We start from the raw sequence: 25,852 nt of genomic DNA, 5'->3' as shown, positions 1-25,852 counted from the left end.
CATTTAACCTACTTGACTGGTCCGATTCGTGGAACATATAGAGAAACCCATCTACTTGAAGTCTTGGTGGTCCAGTTAAACACTTCAATAAAGCTAGAGTTATTGTGGTGAATATTTGTAAACTTAAAGGATCTTGTAAAGTGTCTAAATCCTTTAGGATTCTCGAACTTGTAGATAGGTTTAATCTCCACCATCAGTGTAATTTAAAATGCACCGTCGGATTTGGGAGAACTTAATTATAAATAGAAGTCAACCCCCATTTATAATCATTCCATTATTAAGTAATAAAATACTTTTGAGAGCATATATTCAAACACCTTGTGTGCATTGTTTTTTTATGGTTTTTTGTTCATTTGTTGCTTCTTTGTCTTTGAGTTTGCTTCTGTTAAATTCAGTGTCTTAGAGATTTTTTTTGTGTGAATTCTCACTTTTTGAGAGTTAAGTTGACTTAGGCGGATTAGAAGCAAATAAATCACTTAAGGTCGCACAGTTTGCTAGACTAAAGTTCTAGTCCTGTGACAGTTGGTATCAAAGCTAAGGTTTGAAGGTGCCGAGAGAAATGACAAAAGAAGTAGATGAGCATGTTGATTCAAAGGAGAGCCGTAAGGGGCCATGAAAGCAAGCAGACCAAAAAGTATGTTGTCGGCTTTGGAAAGTCGTGTGACCAATCTTGAGGAATCCGTAGGTGGTATTAAGGAAACGTTCGAGGTAGTTGAGGGATGCATGGTAGAGCTGGCCTTAGTGGAAGAACAAGTCAAAAGATAAGTAGTGGAGGCTCTTAGTTCTAATGAAGATATGTTACAAGCGCTTTTCAATACTTTTGTGGGTAAGCTAACAAAGAAGAATGATGCTCTTGAAGCCATGTTGATGACTTCAAAAGGATGAGTCCGAAGCCACAATGAGTGCTTTGAATAAACAGGTTGAGAAGCTCAAGGAAGAGCTCATTGTTTGTAGAGTTTCCATGGATAAAGAGGTGTTGAGGGTGACACTGAACCATCAAATGGATGCCCCCGAATTAGAAAAGTTTAAGGGGCAAGCTGACCACAATTAGTAAGGAGGAAGCAGAGCTAGAGAGTGACGCTTTAATGCTTGGGCCCATGATACTTAATTATGCAAAAGCGAAGAGGGGGTCATAATAAAAAATGGTTGATAGCTTCAAATCGGTGAGTGGAAAGGCAAAGAAGACTTTGAGGTAATTCATTTAGATGATTACAACTTCGTGCTTGGCTTGAATTTCCTAGACTGGATTAATGCTTTTTTGGTTTCTTTTGTTGATTGTATGTATATTTTGGATACTCGACAAGATCAATGTGTTGTGTCGATAAGTTGAGACATGCGAGGTGAATCCAAGACACATTTGACAATCTTACTAGCCAAGGGTGTTTCGTGGGGTAAGAACATTGATTTGGTAGATTGGAGTGCTAAGGAAACCCCATTGGAAATACTAAGGGTGCAAAATACCGACATAAAACTTGTTGAGTTATCAGTGGGGCTACCACCTATGAGAAATGTGGGTTGTGCATCAAAGTTTGTGGGAAAAATAGTGATGCAAACTAGCTAGTCAAAACGAGTAAATGCTATAAGTAAGGTACATTTCAAACACTTTCCTAGTGTTTTGCATTATAACTTACCATTGACTTAGGAAAGACACATGGCCTGTTTCAAAGTTCTGGAGCCAGTAAGTCGAAGGGCTTACAAACCAGAATTAGCGACAAAACTCAAGGTTAACCAATGTTCAATGTGGGTGTGCCAAAGCCTATTTGCGAGGATCAAGGAGAGTGAGTCGCAATAGGGCAAGTAAGAGCTATAGCTTCTCACACTCAAGATGCACAAGAGAGAAATACAATTTGAGTTAGGCGATGGCAGAGACATAAGCCGAGGTAAATATTTCGAAGGGTAGAACTACCCTATAGAAAGACTAGTTGGGAATCAGCCAAGGCATTAAGGTAGTTTCGGGATGAGTTAAACTAGCGTCATTTCGAGGACACAACAAAGGCATCGCAAGATGGGTGGGGGAGAATGTCATGAGTTACGAATCAAAGCCCGTGACCTGAAACGACCCGAAGGTCAGTGTCGGAAAGTATGGTTTTAGAATCTCAATTCTGTAAATCAAAATCGTAAATATTTTTATTAAATATTTACAGAGTTATATTATAATTGAATTGAATTTCATCCAAGTACTTTTGGCGAATTATATATTAATTAAAGTACAGGGACTAAATCGTAAAAGTTTCAAAAGTTTAATTCTTAAAGAATCTTTAATTTAAACATGACTAGGGGATTTAAGAAACAATTAAACCACTACCTTAAGTATAATGGACGGTTGTAACAAGGATTAATTATTTTGTTTTAATAAAAAATAGTTGTTTTGTTAAAACTTAAAATAAAAAGAAAATGCATATTATATGTTATTTTTTAAGTTAGTGGAGGAAGAAAGAAACATATTATCTTCCTCCTCCCAACCAAATATTAAGAAAGATGAGAAGTTAAACGACACATAGGATTTGGAAGCTTTAACATCAAAATTCAAGTAAATATTTGGTCTTTTTAAAAAAAAATTATATTTTTGAAATCACGAGAGCTCAAGCTAGTTGACCTATGCCTTATTTTTTGATATTTTTAAAGTTTGTGGATGTTTCCATTGTTAGATAGTTGAAATTTTAAGGCTTAATTTGATCGGTTTTAAGTTTAGTATTGAAAAAGGACTAAATTGTAAAGTCAATTGATGATTTTTGTTTAATAGGACTAAATTGAATAAAATTTGAAATTTGTGGTATAAAAATAAATAAGAAGTTCAATTGGGCTTAGAGGGAAATCAACATGAAAATTTGTGGCTAAAATTGAAAGTTAAGTTAGTCTCGATTTTTTAGACTAAATTGAATGAAATACAAAAGTTATATAAATTAGAAATTGAATGTGAAAATGATTGTGTTTGGTGTATTTATGTTAATCCATAGCTAACATCGACCCGAATTCCTCAAAATAGAAAGGAAAAAAATGAAGTCATCAACAAATAGCTCGGAGTTTACAATTTGCATTTTTATAACTCGAACATTTTTAATTGTTGCATTTATGAACTTCGTTGCATGGTAATAACATAAGGTAAGCTGGAAATGATAGAACGAGTTGAATTGAATCGATTTGAATTAGTTGCTTGTGTTAATGACTAAATTGAATAGTTTTGAAAATATAATTTATTGTTATAATTATGCAATTGAATTAAAATTATGATGATTTATGTCGTCACATATGTAAACATATGATTGGATGATGAAATTATGTTGTGAATTGAGAATTTGATTATTTTAAATTGAAATAAGGTTAAATAGTGGATTTTGGATTATAGATTCGAAAATATAAAATTTGATTGTATAAACAAGTTATATATTTTGGTATGCAGATAGTCATATTAATTTTCATTTTCATTTGAATTTTTTGATTTATGCATTACATAATTTATATTATGATTTAAAGTTCGGATATAGAAATTCCACAGAGTTATACTCAACGTATGATTTTGTTCTCGTGCGCAGGTTAGGTACTTTTTGTTTCGATTGTTGACTTAGCATCCAACAACGATCCCAAACTCAAGAGTTGGTGATTATTTTGGTTTGGTCATGACATGTACCTAGGAAAGTTATGTGGTTCTATATGTTATGTCTTGGACTAATTTGGCATTTTGAATGTCTTGTGAATATGTATATAGTTATAAGTTTGTAATGATCCTTGAAATTGGTAATCTTTGTGGATTATTAGGTATGTATGCTATAAGTCTATATGGTGATAAGGTAACATGTTTTGAAATGAATGGTATGCATATGCTCGGGTTGAATGGTCTTGGTAAGGATTTGTGCATGTTTTTATGGTTAATAGTGAATCATTATAGGTTGTTATAAATGGTTAAAAGTTGTATGCCATGTAAATGGAATTGCGGTGCCTTGGAAGGTATATTGGATTGGTTTGAATATGGTGTTATGTTTGAACTTAAATTGTTGGATTAAGGTGCCAAATGTGGCATATTAGTTAGGCACTTAGATTGATTGTTATAATGGTATTTTTGACATGATATTGATACCTTTGAATTGGGTAAGAATTGGTATAATGTGTTGCTTATGGCATAAGTGAATTGGGTTTTAAAAGCTTGTTGCGGAAGGTTTCTACAGGTAGACACAGTCTAACACAAGGTTGTGTGCCATGTATAGGCATATGGCATGACCGTGTGGTTTATGCATTTTGGGTGTTAATAGATGCACATAGGTACATTCTCTCACATGGCTTGACAACGCGACCATGTGACTGTTTGCAAGTTTTACAATTTAGTACACAAATAGTCACAGTTTGTTACACGGTCTGGAGACACGACCGTGTGACCTGTATTACACGGTTTGACTTCTTGCACACGATTTGCCCATACGACCATGTGGTCAACCCCACATGACCTCAATCTTTCCACACGGCCAGGGTGCAAGTCGTGTGACCCCTGTTTACTGATTTTTCGTATCTTTTTGTTTTTGTTTTGATTTGATCCCTGTTTGATACCAAGTTGGTTTTAAGCTTTCGTAAGCTCGATATAGACCCGAATTTGGTTGTATTGCATGTTGTACTTGATTATATATGAATAAATTGATATTGAATGGAGATTTTGGACTATGAAATATAATTAAATGTTCTGTATTTGCTTGTAGCACCTTATTGCTTGGGTCCGACGATCGGACTGGGTATGGGGTGTTACATGACCATTGCACACAAAATCGCCTAAGGAAATCAACTAATCAAATGTGGCTCATTTAACCCATTTGAACTAGTCCAATTCGTGGAACACATGGAGAAGCACCTCTACTTGGAGCCTTGGTGGCTTAGTGAAACATTTTAGAAAAACTAAAGTTACCATGATGAATATTTGTAATCTTAAAGGATATTGTAAAGTGTTTAAATCCCTTAGTATTCTCAAACTTGTAGATAGACTTAATCTTGACCGTCGATGTAATTTAAACTATGCTATTGGATTTGGGGAAATTTAACTATATATAGAGGTTTTCTCATTATTTGTAATCATCCCATCATTGAGTAATCAAAATACTTTTGAGAGCATTTACTCAAGCACCTTGTGTGAATTGCTTTCTTGTGGCTTCTCTGTTCGTTCATTGCTTCATTGCCGCTTTCCGCTAAGTTCTGTGCCTTAGAGAATTTTCTTTGTGAATTCTCACTTTTCGAGAGTTAAGCTAACTTAGGTGGATTTGAAGCAAAAAAATCATCTAAGACCGCATAGTTTGCTAGACTAAAGTTCTAAACCCGTAACATAAGCGGGTTGTTAATTATAGTTCTTATCAAATTAGAGATCCAATTATGCACCCAAAAAGAAATTAAAATAAAATTTATTCCATTTATAAACTTGTCCATGGCAGGTCGATTTTAATATCATTTTCATGGCTCTTCTTGAAAAAACATATTAAAAAATATTAATAATATTTATTTAATTTGAATTCGGTCTAATTCAAAAGTTTTATGAGATATGGAATTCATATTTCAAGTTACATTGCATTGAACAAATACATGATGAAAATACCATATATAGTCCGATCCTAATCAATTCTAACCTTTTGAAGAACACCACTAATTGCAATTTATTAAAAGTTTAATGGGATCCAACTCTAAATTACATCTCATTCATGAATTTCGCAGGATTGGGATGAATTTGTCAATTTTATAAAGTATGGGAACCAAATTCTTTCAATTTTCATAAAGGAAAGAGATAAAATTTATAATTTAATCAATTACTATTTAAACAAAATTGTTTATAATTAAAATCAAATTAAAAACATTTTAGAATAATTAGAACTCGTACCGAATGGATCTAAATTTAATAATTTTGGTAATTGAACTTGGCTTCAATTTCAAATTGGTACTTAAGAGTTTTTTTTGTGTCTAATTAGGTACCTAAACTTGACTCTTTGGTTTAAATTGGTATAGTTCAAATAAGTTATTTAACGTAAGAACTAATTTGGACAAAAAAAAAGCCAAGTTCATACCAATATGAATCAAAAGTCAAGTTTAGATATCAAATTGGACCGTAAAGTCAAGTTCAAGTACCTGAACAAAAGAAACCCCTGAGGTGCCAGTTTGAACCATGAAGCCAAATTCAGGGCCAAAATGAATATTTACCCATTTTTAATAATATCATATCGGAAACTTGACCCGAACTAAAAACTATAAAAATCAAAAACCAAATTAATGGGAGCGTGAACTGTCTTCCCACTAGTTTTAGTCAAACGATCAGATAAAGAAACCCTTAATCCACCAGTTATAATATTCCCTTTTATTTATTTATTTATTTATTATTATTTTTTAAACCCACACTCTATCCCGCTCACTCCACTGACTCTCTCTTCCTTTTTCTCGAGAAAATCAGAAAAAAAAAACCATAGCAAAAAAGAAAGAATTTAAAGACCAAACATTTCCTTCATTTCTTCTTTCTAAGCTCTAAGGGATGTTTCTTCTTTGAGCTTAGAAAAAGAATCAGGTCAATGTTTCAATCTTTATTACACATTTTAATTAATTCTTCAAAATGCCCATTGGCTAAAGCTTCTTTTTCTTTCTTCTTTTTTGTTTTCTTCTTTTTATTGTTTGAATTTCAATGTATAATGCTTCATTAATCTCCAGATCGATTTGGGTTTACTTCAATTTTTTTTGACTCTTTTAGGGAAATGGGTGTTTTAACAAAATGTGGGTTTTTGTTCTTTTTTTGTTTCTTGGTTTTGAGGATGAACTTCATATTTGGAAACATTATTTAGAAATAAAATTTGTTTCCTTTTTATTTGTCAAATTTTCTTGTACATTGTTGTTGATTATTATTTGTTTCAAATGGTTTTGAATTTTCACGTGTTACCCTTGATTTCTCTTTGTTTTAGAAACTAAAACCAAAAGAAATGTGGAAACATTTCAGATCTATGTTTTGTTTTAGATTTCATATTGTTCTTAAAGATTTCATATTCAATGTTAGATTTGTTTCCTTTTATCAAACTTCTTTTTTTTTGAAAAAAATTTGGCGTTTGATTTGTCTGTTCTGTTCTTTCTTTGAGAGGAACAAGACATTTTTTTAAATGTGTTCATATTTCTAGTTTTTAAACTTATGTTCTATAAATGATAGGTGAAATGGGGATTTCTTTAGAGCAAAACATGACAAATTTGTCTAAAAAAAACCTGAATGGAGAACAAGTATGTGGTTTACTAAAGTTACGGTAATTTCATATTCAAATCTGATAGAACAACCTAGAAGAGTCTAAGAAAACATGGTTTGAAAGACATTATTTTGAACAATGTACCAATGTATGTTCTTGTTTTGATTTTGAAGCATCAAATGTTCTTCTTTGTTGTCACAATGTTACCTTATCTACCTTATAGGTTTAGTTTAAGACATTGCCATATGTTTAACCAAACCAATCTATGTTTTAATAAGACCTTGTTGTTTGATCTCCTAATTATGATATTCATTTGGTATGGTTTTCACCATGGATGCAGGTTTCATTTTTGTAGATTCATTTTACTGCTCTGTGTTGTGATTTTCCGGAACTTGTAAATATGAGGAAAGAAAATGGAGTTTCCGCTAATGTTGGTGCACTTAATGGTCGAATCACACGTGCTCGAGCGGCTACATTGCGTGCTTCTGGACAGTTGCTGCCTCTCAATGCACCTAAGCAACCAGATCAGAAACGGGTTTCACGAGCCAACACAAAAAGATCGGCCTTGGATGAAAACCACAATGCTGGTCTTCAGCATAAGAAGAGAGCTGTTCTTCAAGATGTCACAAATGTTTGCTGCAATAATTCATATAAGAGTTGCATTAATGCAACCAAAATCCAGGTTGACATTCCATCCTTGATTAGACTATCACTTTAGCTGTGGTCTTATATATGTATAGCTCTTTAGAAATGTTACGATATCCGTATTTGATCCGTATCTGCTTGGATACTATTTATAGTTTCACCTATTACTTGAGATTTACAACTTCAACACTGCCAGGCTAAGAGCAACAAGCAGGCTAGGAAAGGGGCGGCCAATTCATCTAAAGTGGCACCGGATGTGGCAGCACAAGTCCAGCCAACTCGAGCCAACTTACAAAAAGAAGACACTCAAGAGCTTGCAAAGATTGAACCTAAATTAGAAGTTACATGCTCGGTTAATTTGAAAGAAGATGCTACTCTTCCGTTAAATAGCATAAATGAAGGTGTGTTTTACCGTTGGCTTTCAAATCGAAGTTCAGCAATGCCTTCACAATCCCAAAGTCGTCCTCGAAGAAATGGTTAGCTTTCTCCTTCACCCTTACATCCAAAGTTAATGGTAAAGATCATATGCAAAGATGCATACACATTAAGTTCTGTTAGCATGGGAGAAAGTACATCTATAATGCCAAGCAATACACAAAAGCTAGCCTTATAAATCAAGTGTTTTATTTCATTGTATTATCTATAGCTTTAAAGATTAGGAAGGGCAGAGTTAGAAATGTAGATGTTCATCTCCTAGATAAGAGAAAACCATTTTCCGGTGGTTTGTCCACAATTAAGTAAATCGACATTGTATAGGGTAAAATGTTGAAGGAGATACCTGAAAAGCCATGGTTGAAGGAGGATTCGTTTACCTGATGTAAATGTATCTGCGGCTTTGTTCTGTCAGCCAACCCCTAATATCCATTTCTAGCAATTTGTACATTGCATTTCTTGCTTTGTGGCTGCAAATGCTGACATTTTTGAAATGGTTACTGCAGGGAAATTTAGCTTTTCCGGGACCACGATAACACCTAGCGACCCGGACTTTGTCGACATTGATTCGGATAAGAAGGATCCTCAACTGTGCAGCCTCTATTCCCCTGAAATCTATAATAACTTGCGTGTTGCCGAGGTATGTGGTATGCATGTCATTCTTATCTTTGTTTCACTTTGATGTTCCCATTTCCCTCTCAGTTCTACTAAAGAACTAATGGATTTCATTCCCTTGATCAGAAAAATTACTAACATGATTGCTGTCTCAATCTATGTCTAAATTGTGAGACTTGGGAGCTAAGTTACTATGATTATTATTCTTGAAGTACCAATGTCCAACACTTGCATCAAACTCATCTATATGGGGATTTGACCTCCAAATACATGTATCCAACACTCATACCCGAACCTGTGTAACTTACTTGGGGTGCATACAGTATATGCATCCCATCTCATGGTGCATATTGCAATTCTTGGTCATATTATGACTTCATTTGTACCTGAATCCTTAGGTTGAACTTTTGATCTTTGCATTTGGTTAAATCACTTTTGTTCTTCAGCTCGCCCGCAGGCAATATCCTAATTTTATGGAGACGATACAGCGGGATATCACTCAAAGCATGCGGGGAATTTTGGTTGATTGGCTTGTGGAGGTTAGTTTTAAAACTGTTTAATCACTTAAAAAACAGATTATGTTGTTCCGACTCTTCATTTTTCTTAACATGCTCGTGTTTGACATTTATGCGAGTACATACTTGTATATCATGCTCACATCGTGATCAATGGTTTCAGGTATCTGAAGAATATAAGTTGGTGACTGACACACTTTACCTCACAGTGCATCTCATTGATTGGTTTCTCTCAAAAAATTACATTGAAAGACAAAGACTTCAACTTCTTGGGATCACTTGCATGCTAATAGCCTCGTAAGCTTTTGCATCTACATTGTTTCGAATCTTCATTTTTTTTATCGGACACATATTTGGATGTGGATTTCGGGATATATGACTCTCCATACACCCAAAAACCAACACTTAGACCCAAATCTGCATTTGCTTTCCTATCGTGATTCTAACATCGATATTCCCTTTAAACTTGAAGCAAATACGAAGAAATATGTGCACCTCGTGTCGAGGAGTTCTGCTTCATCACAGACAACACTTACACTAAGGAGGAGGTATTGTTTTGCATATAGTTTTTTAAGTGCCTTGCTCTTCAAGTTTCCTTATCCGACATTTATATCAACGTATATCCAAACACGGGTCACATGTAACTGTATACCCGACAGTCCGAATTCAAGTAACATAGAGAAAACACGAGCCTACTGAAGTTAAAGATATGGACTACTACATTATTCTTACTATTTCTGGTCATTGTTTGCAGGTGCTAAAAATGGAGACTAAAGTATTGAAGTATTTTGGTTTTCAAATATTTGCACCTACTGCAAAAACGTTTCTCAGGTAATTTATTTCAGTTCAATCCAGATATATCCCAATGTATTCTTGAAATACAGACATATTTGGTTTCTCTCAATTTCGATATTCATCAATTAATCCCTTTCGAAAAAAACAGAACAATTTAATCCCTGTTAATTTCAAAAGTGAGCAACTAACGACAATTAATCATAAGGCTAATACTCGTGGCCAGTTATACAAATTTAACCTGCTAAGTTTACACGTTTACGGGATTAATTGTTCTTAATGTTTACTTTTAAAATTAACGGGATTAAATTGCTTCAATTTCTTAATAGGGATCAATTTGGTCAATACAAAATTAGAAGGGACCGAAAAGGTGTTTTTACCTTTAATTTTTCCTAATTCTTATTTTCTTGAATAAATTTCTGGGTTTCTTCAGGAGATTCTTAAGAGCAGCACAAGCCTCTTACAAGGTAATACCAACTAGGAAATAGAACACGTCTCAATTCAGGGTAGAGCCAAGTTCAAGCTTGAATTTGACTCGCTCGATAACTCGAGTTATATTATCAATTTTTCTTTTTTGAAACATATGACCTGAGTTTAATTTATCAAATGCAGAGCCCCAGCATAGAAATGGAGTACTTGGCAAATTATCTAGCGGAACTCACATTAATTGACTATGAATTCTTGAATTTTGTTCCTTCAATCGTGGCTGCCTCTGCTGTATTTCTTGCCAGATGGACTTTGGATCAGTCATCTCACCCATGGGTCAGCCATTCTTTTCCTCTTCATTTGCTGTGATTACAAAACCGTATCAGATAAGTCGGTTCAATTCTTTTGAAGAAAACACTGAAAATTTTTTGTTATGTTTTGGGCATAATCTGTCCAACACGGTCCGCTTGGGTCAACAATTTAATTTAAATGATTTAACATATATTTTTATTTAAATTTAAGGTTAAAATGTCAAAATAGTCACATTTGTTTCCCTCAAGTTATATTTTAGTCACTTATGCTTGAAATATTACATTTTAGTCACTGAGTGTTAATTACCGTTAACGTTGTAATAATAAGCTGACGTGACACGTTAAATCTTTGTTTCAAACAAAAATTTTAAGTTAAATTATACAATTGGTCCCCATATTTTTTTGTTTTGAGTATTTTTTTTTCTTTTACTTTAAAAGAGATGGAGAAGAGAGTAAAATAGAGGGAACCAATTGTATAATTTAATCTAAATTTTTGTTTGAAATGATGATTTAACGTGTCACGTCATTTTATCATTACACCGTTAACGACAATTAACGCTTAGTGGCTAAAATGTTACAACACGATAATGTATGTAACTAAAACGTAACATTTCAAACATAAGTGACTAAAATGCCTGGGGTAAAAAAAAGAGACTATTTTGATAGTTTACCCTTGAATTTAATTATAAAAACGTATTAATACATTTTTAAATATTTTATTGTGTTTAAGTAGTAAAGTGAATTAATCATAAAAAGTTCTATTTTGGCCTTTTAACCTAATTTTAGAGTAACTTCATTCATATTAGTTTTTCATTTTTGTGCAGAATTCAACTCTTGAACACTATACGGCTTATAATCAATCAGATCTGAAAACCACAGTTATTGCATTGCAAGATTTACAGTTGAACACCAAAGGTTGTCCTCTAAGTGCTATTCGCATGAAATATAGGCAACAAAAGGTAATTCTTCCATTTTTCTAGATAATCGTATCTCTCTCAAAATACCCATATTTGAATCCGAGTAGCATAGTTGATAAGAGAGCTGTAAACAAAATTTGATTCTCCTATATGTTAACTAATGAGGTTTGTTGTTGATACCAGTTTAAATCCGTGGCAGCCTTAACATCTCCGAAACTGCTTGAAACACTGTTTTGAAGACCAAAACAAAAGGGCGACTGACAAGGGGGGACTAACAGATAAAAAGAAAACACAATTTTCAGGTGGTTTGAATTCTAACATAATTTTAGAGCTTCAAAATCTTTGTTTAGGGTTCTTCCAATAACTGTAATTTTTTTTTTCCGTGACAGACTAACTGTGTTTAATTGTAATGTTTGTAAGAGAATGAGAAATTTGTAAAACGGCTTAAATGTAAGGTCAACTTCTTGCTATAATGTTCTTGTCATTATTATTTGGTTATTTTTTAAAAATAATTATATTTAAAAGTATAACAATACATATGTTGGGGATAAATTCAGTTTAAGCAACGAACAAGTAAAATAGCGAAGAAATTAAAAAGATTAAATATAAATATTTTACATGAAAAAGTTCTTCCAAAGAGAATAAAAACTATTGGCAAAAATAAAAAATTGCAAAAGAGTCAACAGTTATGTTTATATTATTTCAATCATTAATGTACCAAATCTGAAAATATTTTATAACAAAATAAAATTCAATGAAAATCAGTAGGTAAAACAATGTGCAAAAAAATAAAAATAAAAATTCAAGATCCAGAAAAGAAATTGAGAGTTGAAATACACAACAAACAGATTGAAGCTATTAGTGTGAAGGAAGGTGAATTTATTTGAAGGATTGCCTCTCGAGAACAAACTGCGAGCTTCTTGGACTTGGATTGGATGATATATAGTTCTAACCACAGCAACAACAGCATTCGCATGTCTCGTAACAGCAGCAGCAACAAAAAAGTGCAAACAAACTGCACCAGATTCACCCATTTCAAACTCCATTATTTTATAAACATAAAAAAAAAAAAAAAAAACCATCTCAAGCATACTCCTTGTAAGGTATCTGTCTCAAAAGATAAGTCTCGAGGGAGATTAACTTTTTGGGAGAAAACTTTGAAGGATTAGACATCCCACTGATTCCCCTATAATTAAAGATATTATTTTTTTTAGGAGGTTTTGTCTCTTCTGGTTTGGCGAGAGTCAATGTGTCGTGAGTAGCTGCTCTGAAAGCTTGGGTCATAGAGTTGAGGAGCGCCTTGGTTGGTGGACCTATAAATAATTATGGAACTCACTCGAACAAATGAGGACTCGATTATTTATAACCCTCGGTTTGGTGGTTTGAGTATTGTAAGTTTATCAATCGAAGTGCTCCTGGCTTTGTGAACTAGACCCTAACTTCTCAAGCACACTAGCTCTTAGCAAAGAACGGGAAACAAAACCACCCACCAAAATACAATACCTTCGATTGTTGGGGGATTAATTCATTTCCTAGCATATTACACTTTAAAGATTTCTCCCGAAAGAATCAACCTCTTTCAAGAGACGATTTTTACTTTCAAAATGAATAATTCGAGTACATAACGATATTTTTAGTATAAACAAGATTAAAATTTTAAAAAATAAAAATAAAACGCAAACCAGGCATAGAGGAAGCCTTTGTCGTCGTGGCGTTTTTTAACTTCTTCATAATATGAAATCTGTTGTGGAGATGGTGCTTCCATTTTTTTTCTTTTTCTCTGTATGATTTATTTCATACAAATGCGGCGAAATATGGATGGAAAACAGTTGCCTGTAGAAATTTATAGGGGAAAATAGAGAGGGAGGGAACTTTAATGTTAGCTTTTAGTTAGAGACCTTTTTCCCACGTAAATTTTTTTACGAGGCCTAAAATTGAATTGTGTATATTTCTAAATAATATGTAATTTTGTTATTAAATTAATTAAAAATATCTATTTATTAATATAAATGTATTTCTTTTGGGTTAACTACAATTGTTACGATTTAAGATTAATTTTACGAGTCGAAAATGATATTCAGATAAAACTATATATTCATCTGTTTAAGAAATGGTATTAATTCACAAATATACCCAAAAAAGAAAAAAGAAAATGGTATTAATTAAGGAGGTAGTTAGTACTTATGGTAGTTAGAAGCTCAACTTCAAACCTCTTTCATTAAAACATTCATTTAATTTTGGGTTTTAACTCGCTTTAAAGAAAATAAAGTAATTCCAAGCCTGAGTTCTTAAAAATAATAAAATATTTAAAACTGTTATTTTATGATTAAATTTAAATAATTTAAAATTAATTTAAATTGAATTATATCACGCCGTGATAAAAAAGGTCTTTATTTAAATTCGACCGTCGACAGATCTAAACATTTATTAGCGGATTTAATAAAAATGTTGGTTTTAAAAATATATTTAGGGTTTTAGGTCAATTTTAAAATATTTAGAAAAATAGATCGATTTTGTAATAATTATTTGATTTTATAAATAAAATATTTATTAATTAAAAATATGAGTTGAAAATAAAAAAACTTAAACAATATATTTATTAATTAAAATAAAAAGCTTTGAAACAACATAAAATAAAATAAAATACAAATTTACTTAAAATCACTCATCTAACCAAAGGAGTTAATAGATTAAAATTAGTAATTAAAAATAAAAGTAAAGCTTGAACAACATGAAATAAAAATAGAAATATGAATATGAATGGAATTAAACCAGGAATTAAAAGACAAAACTACTAACATTTAACTATCTAACCAAAGAGGTTGATATGTTAAAAAGTTAGAAAGTGCGATGTGTAAGACATGTTTTTAGCAGAAAACGCTTCTTGAGGAGCACATTTTTTATTTTTCTCTCCAAAATCAATCTATTTCTCTAAATATCCCAGAAGTCGATATTTTTTTTCAAATTTGACCACATTTATTGATTCCTTTAAAAATAGTTTACTTTGAAAAAAAAATTAAATAAAAATCGAATTCAGTTATAAATTTTGTTTACTTTTTACTTTTTTATACGAAATATTTAGATTGAATGGGAGCCTAAGGAAGATTCATTTATAAATATTTTTACCATTCAATCTATGATATATATATTTTTTATAATTTTAATTTTGTTATGAAATAAATATTAAAAATAAAAAATAAAAAATTTGAGAGAACAAAAGAGAACGTATGAATTTTATTGATGAATGAGATTTTACAATAATTTTTCAAAGTGTATATTTATAGATATAAGTATATTTATATATTTACTAGTCTAGCCATGATTCTCAAAAGTATTTTTGGGAAATAAAATTTTAGGAAAAATTAAAATTTTCAGTTTCTTTAAAAATTAGGTTAATTTTTGGCTTAGAACAAACATTTTTCTTTTAAAAAATAACTTATTTAAAAATATTTTTGTCTTAAAAGTATTTTTGAGATAAAAATATTTTTTAGAAACAATATTAAACGTTTTCTGGAGAATTGGCGAAAAATGAAGTTTTGACTGGAGTAGGTTTTAAGGCAGCAATAGTACAGTACAACAAACAGAGACCATTAAGAGATACAACATACACGAAGCAGTTTTAAAGCAAAACCAAGCGGATTTAAGCAATTCTAAAATAGTTTATTACATTATTAAATATAAATAATTAATATGCATGTTAAATGAGAAATTATTTAGTACATTGCTAGACTATTAGTGGAGTTTTTAAACTTCATAAATAAGATTAAGAGATTGACAAGTGTCATATAAATATATAATAAAATATTTAAAAAGAGACATATGTCAATTTTTAAAGATGTTTATGAAATAAAAAATTACACTGTCGATGCACTCGTCCATGTTAAATAATCCTAAACATTATAATATTTTTAACAATTAAAATTAAAAATTCATTATAATGTAATAATGTTAACCTTCATTCAAATTAATTTTTATAAAAATAAAATTATTCATAAATGTATTTTTTTAAATTTTGGCTTATGATTTTTAAAATAATAAATTAATTTATAGGAAAATAGCATATTTTTCGTTGATTAACTTGTTTCTCATAAAACAAAACATTTTCCATGAAACAACAAAACTAGAAGGAAGAAAAAACAAGGACCAATACGTAAATAAAATAAATAAATATAAAGGAAACGTCGAATCAAGGAAATTTGATATTTGAAGTGAATGTGGATAACAATTTTGAAGTCATTATGTCGGCGGTGACTTACAGTTAGTTATCCAGAAAAGGAGTGGGTGCAATTAATGCTGCTAAGGTCAGTGGATAAGGAAGCTCGTGATGTTTCACTCATCTCGCATAATAAAAATTCCCCTTTTCTAGAAAAAAAAATAAACTTAATTTGATATTTTCTATATTCGTATTACAATGTAAAATATATTTGAGATTTGTGGTTGTCCTATATGATAATATCGTTTTTAAATTTAAACTTCGTTCGTCTATGAAAGGGTGATGCGTATTTAAAAATAATATAAATAAATGATAAAATATATAATTTAAAACTAATAATAATAACAACATATGTAAGAAATTATAATAAAATAAAATAATTTAAATTAACCATATTTATTTATAATTTTATATATCTCTCTACTTATATTAAACTTTTACTAAATTTGATGTCACAAGTCAAACAGATATCAACTCAATTGAGTAATGATAAAATATCTTTACTTTATAGAGTAAGTTATATTATATATACTAATATTGAACCCTTTATAGAGTTTGGTGTCATGAGTCAATTGAACACTAACTCAGTTGATAATGATGAAAATCTCCTACTTTATAGTAAACCATATTATTTTAAAGGTGTTTTTTGTCATTTCATACATTTTATGTGGAAAAATAGAAATATAAAAATACTTAATAAAATTTGAACCAAGTTATGTGTCTGATAAATTAAAAAAGTAAGTAGTGAAAAATTAAAATTAAATTTTAGTATTTAATTTATATTATAAAATTGACTGATATATTAGTAAAATTAACAACCGCATATAATTATTTGGATATTAGTAAATTTTGATTTTTGAAAATTCATTATTTCATAACTTAATATGGTATTGATTATTTTATTTTGAATTGATTTGGATAAATGTTAAAAATAATAATTTCATTATTTTATTTTATTAAAATGAGAAATAATTTATTTTATAAGATTTTATAAATCAACTTAATATTTTAACCGTGTTTGAAAAATCACTTAGCAATTAGATTTAAGTGTAATTACTTATAATTGAAAGGTCACATATTTGGATAACCATCGTCATTGGTGAGTCCCACCAAATTGGGTGTAATCGAAGCACTCCAATTACACTTTTCATTTCTTTGGGGAAGATAAGAGTTTAAGTAGTTACGTAGGTAATTACACTCAAATTCAATTTTAAACAAATATTTTTATATAAGTTATAAGAATTATATTATAAGTATGAATTTGTATGAGTGTTTAAGATAATTATGGCGAAAAAATTCTTATGTTATAAATCTTAAAAATTATATTATAAAAATAATCTACGTATTTTATAAAGTTATAAAAATTATATTATAGCTTATTATAAATCTTAAATTATTTTTAAAGTTACGGTCAAAAAGTTTTTATAAAATAATTTATATATTATAATAGTGTTATAATATATTTATTTATAAAAGTTATGACCAAGTATGGACATAACTTATTTATGTGTACATGCTATATATTATAAAAATAATATACTTATTCATACAAAATGTTATAGTTTTTTATATATTAATTTATTTATAAAAAAATTCTAAAGTTATTGTAAAAATTATATTATTTATAAGAAGTATTATGAAAATTTTGGACAATTTATAAAATCTTATTTATAAAGGTTATATATTATAAAATTTATATTATTTTTTACTTAATTTACGTATTACAAAAAGATATATAACCTAGTATAAATCTTTGTCCAAATTAAGTTTATATAAGTTTTTATGATTAAAACTACAGAGCAATTGACATGTGAATCCAAATATTATAAGGTCAATGCTAATTGTGCAAATAGAAAAGTTTATTGCACCATTTGAGAGAACGTACCAGACTCAAGCTCCATAGACATCTTCTGAACTCTTTAGGCTTTAATTTGAAACATTTAAAGCTTCAAAATGTGGTTGAGAATATATTTGTTGTTCTAAAAAATATTTCTCATATTAACAACATCACCTTAATATAGTATAAAAAAACAATGTTAGATTGTACTAGTATGTTGCATGTTTCACAACTTCAATCATAGGTGGAACTAAGATGATTGATACTTCGTAGAGTACATGGAAGAAAGAAGTTATGATAATCTTAATGATGTAAATTCAAACGATGATGAACTTGGCCAAGAACCAACAAATAATGATAACGAGCATATGTTAAATATTAAAAATGGAATGCCCCAACAAATATACACTACAAAAATTAGATAAATTTGCCCATGAAGTTTATTTTTCTTGCTATTTTTATTAGTAGTCGTGTTATCAACTACTTTTTTAGATTAACATAATATACATGATGATTTAATTTAATTTTTGTTATTTGCTTAATTTTTTGTAGTAAATAATATTTTAAAAAATATAAACTATGTAAATGTGTAATTACAATTTATACTATATAAGAATTTCAAAATAATTATACTCTTCTTTCAGTCAAACACTTAAAAGGTTTATATTATTTAAAAGGTTAATATATTTACCAAACACAATAAAAAAATGAATACTTTTAATGGTTTATCAAACATACCTCACAAATCTCTATAGTGTTGAATCAAAACTTCATTTATAAATCATATCATTTTTTATAAATATATTTGTTATATAATTATGTTTTTATCCACATAATGACTTGCCATTATTTAATGTATATAATATTCAAAGCGGTATCCAACCGAAAGTGTTTTAGATCAACCATGAAAACGTGGCTCAATTAATAGACCAAACACAATTATACATTAGGGATGAATCTCAAAATTATACATGAATTTTGATAAAGTGTGCAACGTTATACATTGACTTTGATTTTGTGCAATTTTATACATGAAATTTTAATTTGATTCAATTTTCAGAAATCGATAACATCATTGACAATATAATATCATTTTAACTTTACATATTGTATACACAAATAAATATATTTATGAAATATAAAAATAAATCGATGTATTTATTTATTTAAATGTGTACAATTGGATAAAAAATAAAGTTTTATAAATATATTTATACCATATAAATTAAAGTTTATATATTTTGAAAATTTTTCCTAAAAGATACCCTATATTGATCTATTTTGTTTGGAGTTAGGGAAAACAATGGGCGAGTCACACCGAACTAAATATTTGGACAATATTTTATTTTATTGAAAAATTGTATAAAAAAATATTATTCATATTTTAATTTGGGCAAAATTTAAATAAACATAAAAATAGGAATATTTTAGAGTTAAATAATTTTTTCATTTTGGTAATTACTCATATATTGAGGTTTCAACTTTTTCTTGGGTCCTATTTAGTCTTTGAATTTAGTAATTGTTTCTGTATTGGGTTTGATTTTTTGGTTAAAGTTAACTTTTAAATTTGGTAATTGTTTTCACATTGAATTTGAATTTTTGGGTCAAAGTATATCTTTGATATTTCTTTGAAAATCCTAAAGTTCAAACTCTAATATAAGAATAATTGTCAAGTTCAAGGACTAATTTAAATACAAAAGAGTTCAAGTTTCAAAATAAAAATAATTATTTAGTTCAAATCTGAGAGCAATTACCAAATTTAAGAAGTAATTTAGAAAAAAAATTCAACCCAATATCTTATCTTAAATCCCACTTAATCAAACCGGTCTATTGGCTACCCTAATCCGATGGCCCCTATTTCATTGGTTGTCGGCCCATAGCCCTAAGCTCATCTCCACCGTACGTGCCATTGTGCTTAGCACTTGGGTCGTAGGCAATCTTAGCCGCACATCACACATCATGTTTAACATATGGGAATTCAATTTTTGGTTAAAATATGTCCCTGAATATTTTATAAATTTTAAATTTACTTCCTATATTCTTATTTTCAAGAATCTACTATTTAACTTTTAAAATTTAAGTTTAATCATTAATATTGTTAAAATTATTCTTTTAAATTCAAGTTTATTACAATATTATTTTTAGCTACATTACTATTAATGAATTTTTTATTTTAAAATATCACACCATAAATTTAACAGTGTTAATAATTATACTTAAAATCTAAAAATAAAAAATTAAATTTCTAAAAATAAAAATATAAGGACTAAATTTTAAATTTGTAAAAATACAGAATATTTTAACCTCAAGTATATATATTCTAATAATTTAAATAAAAATAATGTCCATTCACTCCATTCATGATTCATTCAAGTGAAAGAAAAATATTTTCTACGGAATCAGCAGCGTGTTGAAAATTTCATAGTTCATCTTAAATAGATCTTCATGCCCCCAGAATAATAATAATAATAATAATAATAATAAATAGATCAAAACCAGTAGGTCGCGAAAAGATCAACGACTTTGATCTCAATTCTCTCAATCGAACGGTCCACGAATTTTATCACTTTCTTACCAACCAAGACCACGCTTGCTTATTCTCTCTCTCTTGTTTTGGAGTTAGCAATGGAGCAGAAATGCTGTCGCTGTATTTTCTCGAGAAAATGAAAGAAAAGTAAAAGTTTTGTGCTTTGAAAGCTATTTCAGTGTAATTATTCACACTTTTTTTTTCCTTTAATTTACTTTCCTATACTCTAAGATGTTTTGATTGAAAATATTAGGTAATATTCTAACCTTTGTATTCCAATGTAAATATCTTTTTCCCTTTCTCATTTTCATGTTATTTTAACTTGATTCTGCAAACTTGATAATGGGTTTTCAGTTTCCTTCTAGTTAATTAATGGGTCGATTCCAATTTGCGTAAAAGACATAGATTAAATATATAGAAGATTGAACTTTGTTTTATTTTCAGTTGAACTCAAGTTATTGTGAAAATTTATGCTTATAGAGTTATGGGTTATCAAAATTATAACTGGAAATTTAATATTTAGTTTACTTCAATCATGTTCTGTTGAAAAAGGTCTAATTTCTTTTTTTTTTGCTTGGGTTTTATTTATGAGTAGTTTTAATTTAGTTTTATATGTATTTTCTGTAGAAATACCAGATATTTAAAGCCTTGTTGATGCTTAATGTCACCACTATACTGTGTTTTTTAGTAGTTTAGGTTGCATTTTTGCAAATTTAATGCATAGAATTTTTTTATCTTTTGAAAAATTCCATTTTTTTGCTTGGATTTTTATTTATGATTAGTTCATATTTAGTATTGTATGAATTTTGTGTGAATTTATCAGATATTTTAGGTTGTTAGGGTTTGATTGCTGATCATCGTATGTTGGCTGTTATGATCGCCGAGTGATTTGAACTGATTTATTAATGTATTTGTAGCGAATGCAATCCTCAATATGTTGTAGTCGCATTGTCGGCTGACTATGCTGTTTATGCATCACTTTGGTGAACTTGAGCTGCTCGATTTTAGTTTCCAGTTTTGCATTGTTGTTATTGTGTTATAACGACATACACACACATATGCTCTCTGAAATTTTAAGACATGGTTTTTGTTAGCATGATTAGTATAAAATTGATTCTATGTTCTATTCATGGCAGCTTTTGTATATGGATGGAATAAAGTTGTTGGTTCTGTCGATGTTGTGTTGTCGAGTGTTAAGTTGAGTGGTACCAGTTGTGAACTTTGGGTGGAAAGTAGATATCTGGAAAGTCGATAAGCAACCTATGCTTCCACACTATGTAATTTGGTCGCCGGATTTAAATGGACAGTTCCTCTCCGGAAGATAACAGCAAGCAAACTGACCAATACCCGTTGCTAATGGAACGTGTGGAAAGCCATAGCGATCAAGAGCACATCATTAACGTAACATGGCATGACGAGCTTGACGATGCTTCTTCGAGCTCGGCTCTGGATGAATTATCCTCTAGAGTGAACTTAGCACGGAATGAACATAGATCTTCAAGCAGCACACAAGCTTCCGGATATCAGACTTCTTCCTCGAACGGGTTGAACTCTCGGAATTCTTCATTCACGAGGCATCGCAGGAGCCCTTTAAACTCTGCATTATGGATTTTGTTCGAGTTACTGTTTATTGTCAGTCAGATTACAGCATCTGTGGTGGTTCTATCGTTGTCGAGAAACGAAAAGCCAGAAGCTCCCTTGTTCACATGGATCGTTGGTTATGCATCTGGTTGTGTTGCAAAACTTCCTATTCTTTATTGGCGCTACCGTAACCGCAACGGTGGTATTGAGCAAGATTCGTTGCACTCAAGTCAAGGTTCTTCTTACGGCAATCCTAGTGAGTCTACACCATTTACAGCTATTGCAATTATTCAAGCTTTGGATGAGGATAATGATCACATCACTGAATCAACAAGGGACGGTCATATTTCCGGAACCTTAAGTACCAGGTGTGTTTGCAATTTGCATTTGTTTGTCAGTCATTACTTTTATATGATAAAGTTGGATAGAATGGAAAGGAAAATAATTTGTACATCACAAACATATATAGGGACATGGGTATGGATACCATATCCAATACTCACATCAGAGTCCGAGTAACATAGGCTAAACAGCTAGAATATGGGAAAAAAAAATACAGTACACTCTTTGGTTGATACATGTATGCTTATATAATATAAGCAATTATTATAATATCTCGCAAATTTCTTTCGATTCCTATGTTATCATATCAATGGTGTCATTGAGTGAAGAATCGGCATTGGATTTGCAGGTTTGATGTATTAGTAGACCGTTTCAAGATGGTGCTAGATTGTTTCTTCGCAGTGTGGTTTATCATAGGCAATATGTGGATATTTGGTGGTCATTCATCTCCTTCTGATGCTCCTAAAATGTACAGGTACGATGAGGACTTATGATATCGATTACTCCTTTTGACTGAGAGTTGCAGTTCTGTTGCGGTTTAAGAACTGTTCATCGGTTTCATTGCAGGTTATGTGTAGTGTTCCTTACTTTTAGCTTTATTGGATATGCCATGCCATTCATACTATGTGCAGCAATTTGTTGCTGCTTGCCCTGCATAATTTCTGTCCTCGGTTTTCGGGAGCACTTTTCGCCAACTAGAGGAGCTACCATGGAATCTATAAGCGCATTGCCGACCTACAGGTTCAAATCTAAGAAAATTGGAAATGTTGATGATCTGGACGTTTCATGTGCAGTTCTGGCTTCCGGTACTGCAAAAGAACGTGTGATATCGGGAGAAGATGCAGTAAGTTCAATTCAATTCAATGCTATTGCTATCAGTTTATCGGTCTTTAGATGTAAAATGCAACCCACTCGAACTTAATTCTGTGTACTTGCTAGGATCGAACTAGATGAAACCAAACAAATTTAAAGCATTCCATGTTACTTCGACCCTTCATTTTTATTGAAGTATCCGTGTTGGCACTCTTTTCTGACGCATACCCATCTGATATGGGAATGTGACCCTTCAAGGACCTTTCAAATATACGAAAAACCTGAACATGCTCATGTTAGCTCTATACTTGTATCCGACACATAGATCCAAGTCTGAGTAATGTAGATAATAATCGAACTTACGGACCGGAGGTGTTGCAGGTTTGTTGTATTTGCTTGGCAGCATATGCAGACAATGACGAACTGAGGGAGCTGCCATGCATCCATGTCTTCCATGTAAAGTGTGTAGATAAATGGTTAAGAATCAATGCATGTTGTCCCCTTTGTAAAACCGAGGTTGGCAACACCAGTGACTGTACTTCGCCATCAACCGGAGATTCAAATTAACAGCAGACCTGAAAAATGACAGTTGAAAGACGAAGCAATGTCTTAAACAATTCGACCTTCATATCTTGTATTCGTAGCTATTTTTATGTATTTTGTTATATCATAATCGTATTTATATTATTTTATGTGTCAAAAAGTTTTTGAGATATTCGTACATTCATGTGATCATGTTTTTTTTTTTCAGTATCGTTTTTTGATTGCAACTGTTGGTGTAAACAAATTTGTTTATATTAAATAAAAATGGATAATATAATTTTTACCCTGAATTTGGTAATTGATTCACTTTAGTATCTATAATTCTTTTATTCACTTTGGCATTTAAATTTGAGAATTAGGTTTATTTGTCTTTAAATTTGGAAAATATAAAAGTTTAATGATGTGAAATTATAAGATTGTCTCACACCATTACTTGAAAATTAATATATATATATATTTTTAGGTGATGAGATGGTATAATTTCATAATGTTATATTTAGTGTTATAATAATATGACCAGTGGTTGAACAAGCTAGATCATCACTTCTCTATTCAACCAGTTTGATCGGTTTAATCATCGGACCGACAATACATAAATACAATTTTAAGTGTAGGGACTAAAATGGATATTGTTGCTAAGTTCAATGATCAAAGTAAACTTAATTGCGAAAGCCAAAGGATAAAAAAAATATTATCCTATAAAAGATAATCAAGCTAAATATTTTATTCAAATTTTTATACAAACTCGATTAAAGTTCACCCAATTATTTTTTCATCAATTAATATCCAATATAATGACATCATCAATCAAAATTTTAAGCTCATTTTTAGGCTCATCTCAAAAAATGGGTTTAAAATTTTGTCCAAGCTCAGCCCGAATTATAGAAGCCAAACTTGAGCTTGACTAGACCTGTTCATGGGTCGGGCCACCCGGCCCAGCCCGAAGGCCTGTCCGAAATGTGGGAGGACTTGGGCAAAAATATAGGCCAGAAAAATAGGCTTGGACAAAAAATAAGCCCCGTTTAAAAATGGGCCGGGCCTCAGGTAAGGCATTTTTGGCCTAGGCCTGGCCCAACCTGAATTCACTAAAGGACAAAAAAATATGTTTTTTTTTAAATCTTATTTTCTTATTGTTTTCTCCTTATTTTGCTACCATTTTACTATTATGTTACTATTATTTTGTTGTTATTGTTTGGATATTGTATAAAACTTATTTTATTGTTAATTTTGTTATTATTTTTAAGACATTTGTTAATTTTGTTATTATTTTAAAGGCATTTGCTTGTTAAGTTGCATCTATCTTAGTGTTATTTAATTATACATATTTTTAAAATTTATTTTCAATTTGTTGGGAAATATTTATTTTGATATTTTTAGTATTTTTGATGTATTATATATATTTTAGAATCATATAAAAATTAGTATAGGTGGGCCGGGCCCAAGTTTTAACATTTTTATTCGGGTCGAGTTTGGGCAAAATTTTAGGCCCATACACACCTCTAGGCTTGACCCATATTAATTTTTTAATTATTTTATTATACACAATAAATTTTTAAATATAATATATCAAATACACTTAAACATTAAAACAAATATTAAAACAACAAACAAATTAAAATAGTAACAAAATTAATAATAAAACATAAGTTCTACAATATCCAAATAATATTAAAAACGACAATGAAAAAACATCAAAAACAGTAGCAAAAAACAACTGCCAAACAACAAAAACAACAATAAAAATAACAACAAAAATAGTTGCAAAAATAACACCAAAACACCAATAACAACAACAAAACAACAAGATAATTTTATTAAAACATAATTAATTTACTCGGGTTGGGCCCGGGTCAGAAAACTCTTATTCGAGGCCTGACCCATTTAGAAAATGAGCCTCATTTTTTGTCCAAACCTATTTTTCGACCTTATATTTTTATTCAAACTCTCTTATTTTTCGAACAAACCTTCGGAATGAGTTAGGAGACTCGAACATGATGAGTTCTAATTATAGCGAAACCCATTTTAACTTATTCTTTCCCTTTTTCTTGGATTAGAATTTGAGGCTCTACATAATTACATACAAATACAGTAAAAAAATAATATTTTAATAAATTTATTCATATATTAAAATTTATAAAAAAATAAACAGTAAAATATTTTAAATG

General features: G+C 30.4%; 2 protein-coding genes and 1 non-coding gene across 5 annotated transcripts; 2 read left to right on the top strand and 1 right to left on the bottom strand.

Annotated features, from left to right (window-relative positions):
• Nucleotides 1–6,351: 6,351 nt before the first annotated feature.
• LOC105799099 (cyclin-A2-4) lies at nt 6,352–12,304 on the top strand. Its single transcript, XM_012629469.2, has 12 exons — nt 6,352–6,520; nt 7,519–7,860; nt 8,020–8,299; nt 8,762–8,895; nt 9,317–9,409; nt 9,549–9,682; nt 9,858–9,933; nt 10,140–10,216; nt 10,611–10,644; nt 10,790–10,939; nt 11,739–11,873; nt 12,015–12,304. Exons 2-12 carry the CDS (start codon nt 7,579–7,581, stop codon nt 12,066–12,068), a joined length of 1,449 nt encoding a protein of 482 aa, XP_012484923.1. The 5' UTR covers nt 6,352–6,520; nt 7,519–7,578; the 3' UTR covers nt 12,069–12,304.
• A 195-nt stretch (nt 12,305–12,499) lies between these two features.
• On the bottom strand, nt 12,500–13,697 carry LOC105799097 (uncharacterized). The gene is made up of 2 exons (XR_008188521.1): nt 13,514–13,697; nt 12,500–12,846 (listed from the first exon to the last, which is right to left on the bottom strand). It is a non-coding gene; the product is annotated as an uncharacterized LOC105799097 (transcript).
• A 6,689-nt stretch (nt 13,698–20,386) lies between these two features.
• Nucleotides 20,387–23,867, top strand: LOC105799096 (E3 ubiquitin-protein ligase At4g11680). 3 transcript variants are annotated; one of them, XM_052621110.1, is made up of 5 exons: nt 20,387–20,555; nt 21,545–22,357; nt 22,681–22,806; nt 22,899–23,175; nt 23,526–23,867. In XM_052621110.1, exons 2-5 carry the CDS (start codon nt 21,708–21,710, stop codon nt 23,709–23,711), a joined length of 1,239 nt encoding a protein of 412 aa, XP_052477070.1. In that variant the 5' UTR covers nt 20,387–20,555; nt 21,545–21,707; the 3' UTR covers nt 23,712–23,867. The 3 variants fall into 3 exon arrangements, with proteins under 3 accessions (XP_052477070.1, XP_012484920.1, XP_012484921.1); XM_012629466.2 differs by having other exon boundaries at nt 20,387–20,588; XM_012629467.2 differs by having other exon boundaries at nt 20,387–20,661.
• The last annotated feature ends 1,985 nt before the right edge of the window (nt 23,868–25,852 follow it).

Source organism: Gossypium raimondii, chromosome 9 (genome assembly GCF_025698545.1).
Source record: "Gossypium raimondii isolate GPD5lz chromosome 9, ASM2569854v1, whole genome shotgun sequence".
NCBI classification, from domain to species: Eukaryota; Viridiplantae; Streptophyta; class Magnoliopsida; order Malvales; family Malvaceae; genus Gossypium; species Gossypium raimondii.
Note: the sequence above shows the minus strand (reverse complement) of the source record. Positions and strands in the feature narration are given on the sequence as shown.

Coding starts and splice junctions, on each gene's coding strand:
- LOC105799099 (XM_012629469.2), top strand. CDS start 7,579: ATGAGGAAAGAAAATGGAGTTTCCGCTAATGTTGGTGCACTTAATGGT. Junction 9,410..9,548: donor TGGTTGATTGGCTTGTGGAG/GTTAGTTTTAAA, acceptor CAATGGTTTCAG/GTATCTGAAGAATATAAGTT. Junction 9,683..9,857: donor ACTTGCATGCTAATAGCCTC/GTAAGCTTTTGC, acceptor TTAAACTTGAAG/CAAATACGAAGAAATATGTG.
- LOC105799096 (XM_052621110.1), top strand. CDS start 21,708: ATGGACAGTTCCTCTCCGGAAGATAACAGCAAGCAAACTGACCAATAC. Junction 22,358..22,680: donor TCCGGAACCTTAAGTACCAG/GTGTGTTTGCAA, acceptor TTGGATTTGCAG/GTTTGATGTATTAGTAGACC. Junction 23,176..23,525: donor TGATATCGGGAGAAGATGCA/GTAAGTTCAATT, acceptor GAGGTGTTGCAG/GTTTGTTGTATTTGCTTGGC.